This window comes from Mobula hypostoma, chromosome 3 (genome assembly GCF_963921235.1).
Source record: "Mobula hypostoma chromosome 3, sMobHyp1.1, whole genome shotgun sequence".
NCBI lineage: Eukaryota > Metazoa > Chordata > Chondrichthyes > Myliobatiformes > Myliobatidae > Mobula > Mobula hypostoma.
In genome coordinates, this window is record NC_086099.1 from 230,231,484 (window position 1) to 230,244,281 (window position 12,798).

The 12,798-nt window shown below is 48.2% G+C and overlaps 1 protein-coding gene across 1 annotated transcript in view; it reads left to right on the top strand.

Moving 5' to 3' along the window:
• LOC134343691 (IQ motif and ankyrin repeat domain-containing protein 1-like) overlaps positions 1-3,795 on the top strand; it is a 150,843-nt gene extending 147,048 nt beyond the window's left edge. Inside the window, exons 14-15 of the mRNA XM_063042445.1 lie at positions 2,363-2,491; positions 3,459-3,795. Of these exons, the coding sequence (XP_062898515.1) occupies positions 2,363-2,491; positions 3,459-3,621 (292 nt within the window). The 3' untranslated portion in view covers positions 3,622-3,795. The remainder of the gene's footprint in view (positions 1-2,362; positions 2,492-3,458) is intronic.
• The last annotated feature ends 9,003 nt before the right edge of the window (positions 3,796-12,798 follow it).

The window sequence follows — 12,798 nt, forward strand, 5'->3', positions numbered from 1 at the left end:
AACAAATCAGCAATACACTTTAGTGTGCTGATCTGTAGTGATTAGGGTTTTGATGGTTGGTTTAAGAACTGGAAGTAACTGCTCCTGAGCCTGGTGGCATGGGACCTCAGGCTCTGTACCTCCTGCCCATTACTAGCTGTGAGATGACATGGTCTGTTTAGTGAAGATCTTTGACGACCATAAGACCGTAAGATATAGAAGCAGAAGTAGGCCATTTGACCCATCGAGTCTGCTCTACCATTCAATCATGGGCTGATCCAATTCTTCCAGTCATCCCCACTACCCTGCTTTCACCCCATACCCTTTGATGCCCTGGCTAATCAAGAACATCTACCTCTGCCTTAAATACACCCAATGATTTGCCTCCACAGCCACTCATGGCAACAAATTCCACAGATTTACCACCCTCTGACTAAAATTAGTCCGCATCTCAGTTCTAAAAGGATGCCCTTCAAACCGGAAGTCATGCCGTCTTGTCCTAGAATCCCCTATCATGGGAAATAACTTTGCCATATCGAATCTGTTCAGGCCTTTTAACATTCGGAATGTTTCTATGAAATCTCCCCTCATTCTCCTGAACTCAAGGGAATACAGCCCAAGAGCTGCAAGACGTTTCTCATACAGTAACTGTTTTTTACTGGAATCATTCTCGTGAATCTTATCTGAACCCTCTCTAATGTCAGTATATCCTTTCAAAAATAAGGACCCCAAAACTGCACACAGTACTCCAAGTGTGGTCTTACGAGTGCCTCATAGGGCCTCAACATCACATCCCTGCTTTTATATTCTATACTCCTAGAAATGAATGCAACATTGCATTCACGTTCTTAACAGACTCAACCTAGAGGTTAACCTTTAGTGTATCCTGCATAAGGACTCCCAAGTCTCTTCGCATCTCTGCATTTTGAATTCTCTCCCCATCTAAATAATAGTCTGCCCATTTATTCCTTCCACCAAAGTGCATGACCATACACTTTCCATCATTGTATTTCATTTGCCACTTCTTTGCCCATTCCCCTAAACTATCCAAGTCTGTTTCCTCAACACTACCCGCTCCTCCACCTATCTTTGCATCATTGGTAAATTTAGCCACAAATCCATTAATACTGTCGTCCAGATCATTGACATACGTCGTAAAAAGCAGCGATGCCAACACCAATCCCTGTGGAACTCCACTGGTAACTGGCAGCCAGTCAGAATCGGATCCCTTTATTCCCACTGTTTTCTGCCGACCAGCTAATGCTCCACCCACTCTAGTAACTTCTGTGTATTTCCATCGGCTTTTATCTTGCTAAGCAGCCTCATATGCAGCACCTTGTCAAAGGCCTTCTGAAAATCCAAGTACACCACATCTACTGCATCTCCTTTGTCTACTCTGCTTGTAATTTCCTCAAAAAATTGCAGTAGGTTTGTCACACAGGATTTTCCTTTCAGGAGACCATGCTGGCTTTGGTACATCTTATCATGTGCCTTCAGATATTCTGTAATCTCATCCTTAACAATCAATTCCAACAACTTCCCAGCCAATGATGCCAGGATAACAGGTCTATAGTTTCCTTTCTGCTGCCTCCTCCCCTTCTTAATTAGAAGAGTAACATCTGCAATTTTCCAGTCATCCAGTACAATGCCAGAAGCTATTGATTCTTGAAAGATCATCGTTAATGTATCTGCAATTTCTCCAGCTACTTCCTTCCGAAATCAGAGGGTGCACTCCATCAAATCCAGGAGATTTATCACATGCTCAGACCATTAAGCTTCCTGAGCACCTTCTCAGTCGTAATTTTCACTGCACATAATTCACTTCCCTGACAGTCTTGCATGTCCGGTACACTGCAGATGTCTTCCGCTGTGAAGACTGATGCAAAATATGCATTCAATTCCTCTGCCTTCTCTGCATCTCTCATTACAATATCTCCAGTGTTGTATTGGTCCTATATCTACCCTCGACTCTCTTTTACCCTTTATATACTTTAAGCAGCTTTTAGTATCTTCTTTGATATTAGTCGTCAGCTTCCTCTCATAATTCACCTTCTCCTTCCGAATGACCTTCTTAGTTTCCTTCTGAAAGTTTTTAAAAGCTCCCCAATCCTCTATATTCCTGCGAGCTGTGGCTTCCTTGTATGCCCACTCTTTTGCTTTTACTTTGGCTCTGACTTTACTTGTCAGCCACGGTTGTGTCCTTTCCTTTGAAGTTGGGGTTATATGCGAGAGTAGGTGAGTGGTGCTGACACTAAGGTCAGACTTGCCCCTGACTAGTGAATGATGAAGCAACGGGAGGACGTGAATGGTCACCTGATCTTACTGTTTCTGACACTTGACCAGAGTAAGCCACACACTGACCTGTGATGTTTACTGCCCTGAGGTACGGCAAAATGCTTGTCATCGACATGATGGAGGTGAACATGTTCCAGGTGGTGACGGCGGTGTTTAAGCAGATCCAGGCCGGACTCATGGAGAAGTTACTGAGTAAAGTGTTGCTGCAGAAAGATGGGTGAGTGAATGGCCATCCTGGGGCGAGTGAGGGGATGACCCGGGGTGACTGAGGGGCTGTCCTCGGGAGAGGGGTGGGGGAGGGGCTTGTTCCAGGATGTGTGAGGTGCTGTCCCAGGAGAAAGGGGAGGGGTGAGTGAGGGGTTTTCCCAGGGTGAGGGTGAGAGAGGTGCCGTCACGGGTTGAGGAGGGTGAGTGAGCAGCTGTCTTGAGGCGAGTGAGGAGTTTCCCAGCAATGAGGGGCCAGCCTGGGGTAATGGCTAACTGAGGGGTGAGCGATGAGCTTTCCTGGAGTGAGACTGAAACTTGGTCTGCTACCCAGGGTAGGTGTCCCATTTCTCTATACCTGCCCTCCCAGCCCCTGATTCTGCTGCCACGTCAACTGCCCTCCCAGGTGAGGCCTCGCTTCGCTTACCCATCTTGCGGAGTGCTCTGTAGTGTCTACACTGGACAAGCATAAACAGACCATGTGACATGTGTTCTTCAGCCTGTGAGGGCCTGGCATTGGCCATGAATCCCCTCGGCCCATTCCGATCATCCACCCTATTTGTCTGTGGACATCCTTACGAGTTCTGTCCTTCCGCAGTACGTGTGTTCACCTGGTATCTGTGCTCAGGAGCAATGAGGGGTGGACAGTGGCATTAACCCATCTAACATTATCCCACCTTCAGCTCCAGAGCAAGGGCCCAGCACTGTCCTTAGTCCTCCTGTTGCGGGCCAGGCCGTGAAACACGAACGTTTTGGTGACCTTCCCTTAGGTTTGAGAGCGCCTGCCATTGCTGTTTAATGACGATGAGGATCCTGTCTGCCAGCCGCTGTAAGACACTTCACCGACACTTCCCGAGAGCCCCCATTCCTCTCACCGCTCACTGTCATCACTTCAGATATACCCCCTTGTTCTCCCCCACAAGAGTGTTCTCCCTGCTGTCGGCGGCCGTCATTTATGCACGTTAACGTTCCCTTGACAGATTTCTGTCGTTGATCCAGCCAGGAGATGGGCCGGAGTATTCCCGCAATGAATTCTCACCCAGCCGAGTGGAGAAATTCCAACTGGTATTCCTCACTAAGCAGCAGACCCTCGCGAAAGAACTGCTCAGCATTTTCTACCCGATTCAGATCATCATCAAGTAGGCAGGCAGCAGCAGAGCAGCCTGACAGACACTCTCTCACTCTCTGCTCCATTCAGCGCCAAGGTGACCAGGCAGTGGCCCCGGACACCTGCGATAGTGGATCGGGGTATATCACAGCTGAGTTCTGGGAACTGCAACAGAGCCAGCCGGATGCAGCTGTACCCATGGATCCCACATCCTCCCGACTCCATTGCAGATTCAATCTAGTCTATAAAGTGGAGAATAAAAAAAAACTTTTAACTTTACGGTCGTGGTGAGATCCCTGCACTCCAGAACAAACCAACTATTCCGGTCCAGTTGCAACACTCGCACCTACAGATAGATGCCCGCCTGCATCCTGAGCACAAACAAGGCTAACTGTTGCTCCAGTCCTTAACGTGAGCTGACCGCCTCGAAACCTTTTTGCATGCACCCCTATACCCCAGAACCCACCCCTCTAGTGTTGCTTCATTTAGTAAACCTCCCACCAGACCATTCCCAATTTTTTTGGTTCTCCGTGAGTGCAAACAGGGTTGAGAGCAAAGTCCCCACTCAGGCACTAAAAAATAAGCATCAGTGTTGTCAGATGTACATCAAAACATTCAGTGAAATTCGTTGTTCGCGCCAACCAATGAAGTTCGAGGATGTGCTGGGGTCAGCCATCAACATCGCATTCCCACAACTTACTAACCCTAACCTGCACATCCTTGGAAGGTAGGATGAATCCAGAACAGCTGGAGGAAACCCATGCGGTCATGGCAAGAACATACAAACTCCTTGCAAAGAGCAGTGAGGTTTGAACTCCAGTCGCTGTCGATGTAAAGCATTACTCCAACCACTTATTTACCATCCCGCCCATATACCATACGACCATAAGACATAAGAGCAGAATTAGGCCATTCAGCCCATCAAGTCCGCTCTGCCATTTCATCGTGGCCAATCCTGGATCCCAGCCAACTCCATACAGCTGCCCTCTCACCATATCCCTTGGTGCCCTGACCAATCAGGAATCTATCAACTCCAAGTACACCTCACTACCCCAGACTTAGAGTACATTCAGTCACCTCGCCTTCTCACTACAGCATTGCATGCAGATTTAGGAAGGATGTGGAGGCTTCAGAGAAAGCGCAGAAGAGGTTTAGCAGGATGATGCCTGGATTAGAAGACATCCTCTTTAACACTAGGGTGGACAAACTCAGGTTGTTTTCTTTGGAACGGCAGAGGCTGAGGAGAGATCTGATAGTGTCACAATGGGGGTGTTGGGAACGGACCCAAATGCAAGACACAGACACTGAAGTACAAGGATCAGGACTTGACTAGAGTAGGGACGTGACAGGATTCAGACCAGGAGCAGGGACAAGAACGCAGACTAGGGCTAGGGAAAGCAGGACCAGGACTAGAAACCATGGACTAGAGACAAAGCTTGGACTCCAAGCACGAGACTGGACAAGGACCTAGAACCTGGGTCTTGCCTCAGGCTCAGACCCCAGAACCAGGCAAGGATGACATGACTTCAGGACAGGACATGGCTGGGGTCTAGAGGCCTGAGCTTGGAGACAGGCTGGGGTCTTGGGTCCTTGGAGTTCGGCTGAGAGATCTTCGTCTTGAAATGTGGAGGCTGATAACTCGGAGGCTGGAGCTGAGAGACCGACTGGAAACTGAACATCAACATAGAGCCGGGACTCATCACTAACATGACACCAACATGAGACAGGACTGTACATAGACATAGAGCCAGGACTTATACTTAGACAAGCCAAGACTCAACCTCTCCACACCAAGGTGGGACAGATCCACCTGTTGGGTAATGGCAGAATGGCTAGACTTACCCAACAGAGGCAAAGACAAGACAAGATATGTCTCCCTACAGGGCAACAGGTAAATGGCCTAACTTACCCCACAGAGGTGAGAAGACGACAAGACATGACCCCCCCCCCCTTCCACAGGGCAACAGCAGAACAGCCTGACTTACCCCACAGAGGCAAGGACAAGAGAAAACACCAAAGAACGACACACAGTTCCATCTCTGCTTCAGGGTTGCTCCAAGTCACAGTTACAGCCAGCAACTTCCACTAGCTACAGAAACAACTGGATCCCTACATAAACAACAGGAATTCTGCAGATGCTGGAAATTCAAGCAACACACATCAAAGTTGCTGGTGAACGCAGCAGGCCAGGCAGCATCTGTAGGAAGAGGTGCAGTCGACGTTTCAGGCCGAGACCCCCCCATCAGGACTAACTGAAGGAAGAGTTAGTAAGAGATTTGAAAGGGATTTCTCTTCTATGATTAACTCATCCAAACGAGGGACAGCTGGAAGACCCGGAGTCCTGAGTCCACAGACCAGACTGTGAACCGGAATGCAGACTTCACGGACCGGACCATGACAGATAGAGGTTTATGAGGTTATGAAAGGCATAGACAGAGTAGATAGGCAGTTTCTTTTTCTGAAGGTTGAAGTGTCTAATGTCAGAGGGCATACATTTAAGGTGAGAAGGGGTAATATCGAAGGAGCTGTGAGGGGCAAGGTGTTTTTTTTTGCACAGAGATTGGTGGGTGTCCAGAATGCGCTGCCCTGGGTGGCTGCAGAGGCAGAAACATTACAGACTGCTAAGAGTCCTTTAGATAGGCACGTTAATGTGGGGGAAATGGAAGGATATGGATATTGTGTAGGCAAAGAGAGTAGTTGCTTATATGATTACTAATTTAATTGGTTTGGTGTGAACGCAGTCTACTCTCGGGATTGAAGCACTTCATCCTCACGCGTTCACAGGTCCAACACCCATCTACTCCCGATGTAGATCCCGGGAGCAATTCGCTGTATATGTGGTCTTTTAGTACAGCGGGGAGCTCGATTATTTTACGTTAAATATGTTTCGACGCTTGAACAAGCAACCCTCCAGCTGTTGCAGTGAGTCCTGCATCTGGCACGAGAGATTGGACATGGTGGTTTTATTCTCAATGAAATGCCGGACTCTGAAGGGTGACTGTATACAGATTTATAAAATTATGAGGGCCTCGATAAGGTCAATTAAGTATTTTTCCTCCATGAATCTAAAATACAGGGCATAGAATTGAGGTGAAAAGGACAGATTTAATGCCATAACACAAAAGCGCAGAATTAGGCCATTCAACCTGTCGAGTCTGCTCCGCCATTCCATCATGGCTGATAGACTTTTTCATCCCTCTTAATCCGATTCTCCTTCCTTCTCTCCGTAAGCTTTGATGCCCTGACTAATCAAGAACCTATCAAACTTCGCTTTAAATATTATACACCCAATGACCTGGCCCCCACAGACTCTGTTGGCAATGAATTCCACAGATTCACCACGTTCTGGCGAAAGAAGTTCCATCTCATGTCTGTTCTAAAAGGATATCACTGTACACCCTTCATAATTTTGCCCCCGTTGTCAAATCACATAATTCCGTCAGATTACAAAGCAGCCGCCATCCCCCGTGCGTTTAAATCACTGTGAACCATCATCCCCTCTCTCCTTCAGCCGGGGTTCCGTTACTGTCCAACGCATTAACGTTAAATCGCACCGGACACTCTGAACCGAGCGACGGACATTCGTCAGGAAGACTAATCGAAAAAAATGTATTTATTTCAACTGGTTAAAATTCTGTCACAGCTCTGGAAGTTGGAGCACTGGACTGTCATGGTCCGGATCGGGGTCCCTTTAAATTTACCTTGTTTATGTTACGATCCGGACAGTTGATTCCCTGTTTTCCCGTGTCCCTCGACTTTGGTGATTAGAGGCCATTAACGCTCGGCTGAACCGGTAGTTTATAGTCTCCGGCTTTCAGCCGTTTGGGCGGGAGCGTCTGCAAAGTTATGTAAGGTACGGTGTGCCAATGTTATCTGGCCGGAGCAAGCCTAGTCTCTACCAAAGCGAGTGCCGGTAATTCGCCTTTTCCTCACCGGAGCAACCCTGTCCAGTTACCTCGTCAAAGCGAGCCTGCAAAGTTTCCTCACCAAGGTGGATCCGTCAGTTAACCCGCCGGAGGGAATCAAGAACTGCTGTCTGCTGTTCCCGGGCCGAGTCGAGAGCTCGCCACTACCCGGAGGCTCCAAGTCAAGTCCAGGTCCTGGCGGCATTCAAGCTCCAAGTCAAGTCCGGGCCCTGGCGGCATTCAAGCTCCAAGTCAAGTCCGGGCCCTGGCGGCATTCAAGCTCCAAGTCAAGTCCGGGCCCTGGCGGCATTCAAGCTCTAAGTCAAGTCCAGGCTTCGGCGGCCTGTGATTCCTGTCCTACCCCCTTTTCTGAATCCCTTCTCTGCCCCTCGCGCCTCTAGCCCTCGCCTGCACTTCGGTCTAGTTCCATCGCCGGAGCTAGATAGGTACTGTCTGGTGTTCATTTGTGTTGGTCTTGTCTTGTCCTCGCCTCCGTGAGGTAAGTCAGGCCGTCTGGCTGTTGCCCCACGGAGGGTCATGTCTTGTCTTGTCCTCGCCTCCGTGGGGTAGGTCAGGCCGTCTTGCCGTTGCCCTGCAGGGGTTCATGTTCTGTCTTGTCTTGTCCTCGCCTCCGTGGGGTAAGTCAGGCCGTCTTGCTGTTGCCCTGCGGAGGGTCATGAGTCCCGGCCCTATGTCCTGTACCCAAGGAGGGGTCCCGGCTCTCTGTTCTGTGTATGTGTCCATGGTTCCATGTACCTGCTCCCTGAGACCGAGGCTCTGTGTTCCCATGTTCCTCCTCTCCCTAGCCCATGTCATGTCCATGCCTGGTTCTGGGGTCTGAGCCTGATGCAAGACCCAGGTACTGGGTCCTTGCCCAGTCTCGGGCTCGGAGTCCATACCCTAGCCTCTTCATGTCTCCCCTAGTTCTGGGAGCCGATTCAGAGTCCTAGCCCAGACCCTTGGTCCCAGCCTAGTCGTAGTCCTCAGTCCTTGTCCAGATCGCTACTCCTGCTCCTGCCTAGCTCTCCTGATATCGAACAGTAAACTAAATTTAATTAACCTCAAGATGTCTTGCATTTGGGTCCACCCTTGCTCCCTATGCCCCCGCCATTGTGACATGGACGTCATTTACAGGAACTGGGGGATGGAGGGCATGCCAGTAGTCACGGATTTATTGTCCATCTCCAACTGCACTGGTGAAGGTGAGGCGAGCCGTCTACTACACGTGCCACAATTGTCGCAAATCTGGTCGTACTATCGACGAGGGAGTTTCAGCGCTTTTAGACCCAGTGATGACCCACTTATGATGGTGATCGGTGTTCAAATCAGAGTGTTGTGCGCTTTGGACGGAAACTGCAGGTGTGCTGTTTCTGTACAGCTGCTGTCCGTGTCCTCCTGGCTGGGAGAGCTGGGGAGACTGGGAAGGGCTGTTGGCAGTGGGTAACTATGGCGCATCTTGTACCGTATGTACCTTGAGATTCTTCTCCACGAAAAGCCGCACACAAAAAAGAGCGACAAACACCCAGTTTGCGAAAAAAGTAAGAAAACATTATGCAAACATTAAAAAGTGAATATGTAACACAGAGAATACGAATCTACTGTGTACTAGCGATGGAGGGAGGGAGTGTTTGGAATGTAGGGGGTGGGAGTTGGATGGAGTCTCGAGCGGACTGCTTTGTCCCAGTCGGTGCTGAGCTTCAAGAGTGATCAGCGTCTGTGCCGGAAAGATAATAGTCAATATTTCGCGTCAAGACTCTGACCTGGACCTTGTAGAGGATGGAGAGGATTTGGGGTGTGAGGAGGCGAGTCACAGCGCGGGACCTACAGCCTCTGACATGTTGGCTAAGTCACTGGGTATATTTCAAGCGAAGGTTGAGATATTCTTGATAGGTGAGGGAGTCAAAGGTTACGGGAAGAAGGCAGAAAGGACGATAATCAGCCACGATGGAATGGCGGACCCGACTCGACGGTTTGAATGGCCGAATTCTGCTCCTATGCCTTATGACTGATCAGTAGTACCAGGGGTGATTGATAAGTTCGTGGCCTCAGGTAGACGGAGTCCATTTTAGAAAACCTAGCACATTTATTTTTCAACAGTTTCTCAGTATTACCTATTTTGCTGCCGCCTGTGTCTCATTGTGCTCCACCTATCATCTGCCTCTGTTTATTTGCTCAGTGTATTTCAGTCCTGTGTTTTCACCTGTTTGTTCCCAGATTGTGCCAGTGAATTTCCTTCAGCCTTTCCAGCATTCGTATTTGTACTCTGTCCGTCTGAATACCGACTCTGCCTGTTTCCCGATTTTGGATTTTTGGCTTTCTCTGGATGTTTTGATCTCTGCCTGAACTTTGACGCCGACTTTGTTTGCACCTTGAGATTTGTTACTCAATTAATATCACTGTGTGCACAGTACTGGCTCTGCGATTGGATCCCTGCCCCAGCGCCCTGACAAATTGTTCCTTCGCTCTTGAAATGGCCTCCGCAAATCATACCTGGTTTTCTTGTACAGACCCGCGTCACCGGACTTGAATGCCACAGATCTGGCCCTCAACCTCCCGGTTCACCCACGGCTTCAGATCTGGGTGTGTGCAGTAAGCTCTCGTACGCACAGGCTCAACACACATGTTTTGATGACTGCCGTGACAGCTGTGACGTACTCATTGAGGCTCGAAGATGAATCCCTGATACACTCCAGTCCACCCATTCAAAGCAGTCCTGTAAGCGTCCCTGCACTTCATAGAAACATAGAAAATAGGTGCAGGAGTAGGCCATTCGGCCCTTCGAGCCTGCACCGCCATTTATTATGATCATGGCTGATCATCCAACTCAGAACCCCGCCCCAGCCTTCCCTCCATACCCCCTGACCCCCGTAGCCACAAGGGCCATATCTAACTCCCTCTTAAACATAGCCAATGAACTGGCCTCAACTGTTTCCTGTGGCAGAGAATTCCACAGATTCACCACTCTGTGTGAAGAAGTTTTTCCTAATCTCGGTCCTAAAAGGCTTCCCCTTTATCTTCAAACTGTGGCCCCTCGTTCTGGACTTCCCCAACATCGGGAACAATCTTCCTGCATCTAGCCTGTCCAATCCCTTTAGGATCTTGTACGTTTCAATCAGATCCCCCCTCAATCTTCTAAATTCCAACGAGTACAAGCCCAGTTCATCCAGTCTTTCTTCATATGAAAGTCCTGCCATCCCAGGAATCAATCTGGTGAACCTTCTTTGCACTCCCTCTATGGCAAAGATGTCTTTCCTCAGATTAGGGGACCAAAACTGCACACAATACTCCAGGTGTGGTCTCACCAAGGCCTTGTACAACTGCAGTAGTACCTCCCTGCTCCTGTACTCGAATCCTCTCGCTATAAATGCCAGCATACCATTCGCCTTTTTCACTGCCTGCTGTACCTGCATGCCCACTTTCAATGACTGGTGACACCCAGGTCTCGTTGCACCTCCCCTTTTCCTAATCGGCCACCATTCAGATAATAATCTGTTTTCCTATTTTTGCCACCAAAGTGGATAACTTCACATTTATCCACATTAAATTGCATCTGCTATGAATTTGCCCACTCACCCAAACTATCCAAGTCACCCTGCATCCTCTTAGCATCCTCCTCACTGCTAACACTGCCACCCAGCTTCGTGTCATCCGCAAACTTGGAAATGCTGCATTTAATTCCCTCATCCAAGTCATTAATAGATATTGTAAACAACTGGGGTCCCAGCACTGAGCCTTGCGGTACCCCACTAGTCACCGCCTGCCATTCTGAAAAGGTCCCGTTTATTCCCACTCTTTGCTTCCTGTCTGCTAACCAATTCTCCACCCACACCAATACCTTACCCCCAATACCGTGTGCTTTGAGTTTGCACACTAATCTCCTGTGTGGGACCTTGTCAAAAGCCTTCTGAAAATCCAAATATACCACATCCACTGGTTCTCCCCTATCCACTCTACTAGTTACATCCTCAAAAAATTCTATGAGATTCGTCAGACATGATTTTCCTTTCACAAATCCATGCTGAGTTTGTCCGATGATTTCACCGCTTTCCAAATGTGCTGTTCTCACATCCTTGATAACTGACTCCAGCAGTTTCCCCACCACCGACGTTAGGCTAACCGGTCTATAATTCCCCGGTTTCTCTCCCTGCTTTTTTAAAAAGTGGGGTTACATTAGCCACCCTCCAATCCTCAGGAACTAGTCCAGAATCTAACAAGTTTTGAAAAATTATCACTAATGCATCCACTATTTCTTGGGCTACTTCCTTAAGCACTCTGGGATGCAGACCATCTGACCCTGGGGATCTATCTGCCTTCAATCCCTTCAATTTACCTAACACCACTTCCCTACTAACATGTATTTCGCTCAGTTCCTCCATCTCACTGGACCCTCTGTCCCTTACTATTTCTGGAAGATTATTTATGTCCTCCTTAGTGAAGACAGAACCAAAGTAATTATTCAATTGGTCTGCCATGTCCTTGCTCCCCATAATCAATTCACCCGTTTCTGTCTGCAGGCGACCTACATTTGTCTTTACCAGTCTTTTCCTTTTTACATATCTATAAAAGCTTTTACAGTCCGTTTTTATGTTCCCTGCCAGTTTTCTCTCAAATCTTTTTTCCCCTTCCTAATTAAGCCCTTTGTCCTCCTCTGCTGAACTCTGAATTTCTCCCAGTCCTCAGGTGAGCCACTTTCTCTGGCTAATTTGTATGCTTCTTCTTTGGAATTGATACTATCCCTAATTTCTCTTGTCAGCCACGGGTGCACTACCTTCCTTGATTTATTCTTTTGCCAGACTGGGATGAACAATTGTTGTAGTTCATCCATGCAACCTTTAAATGCTTGCCATTGCATATCCACCGTCAATCCTTTAAGTGTCATTTGCCAGTCTATCTTAGCTAATTCACGTTTCATACCTTCAAAGTTACCCCTCTTTAAGTTCAGAACCTTTGTTTCTGAATTAACTATGTCACTCTCCATCTTAATGAAGAATTCCACCATATTATGGTCACTCTTGCCCAAGGGGCCTCTCACGACAAGATCGCTAATTAACCCTTCCTCATTGCTCAAAACCCAGTCCAGAATAGCCTGCTCTCTAGTTGGTTCCTCAGCATGTTGGTTCAAAAAACCATCCCGCATACATTCCAAGAAATCCTCTTCCTCAGCACCTTTACCAATTTGGTTCACCCAATCTACATGTAGATTGAAGTCACCCATTATAACTGCTGTTCCTTTATTGCACACATACTGCTTCCTACTGGTCCTTTTGAATTCTGCTCTGTGGTACAAGCTAACTCTTTACTCTCTCT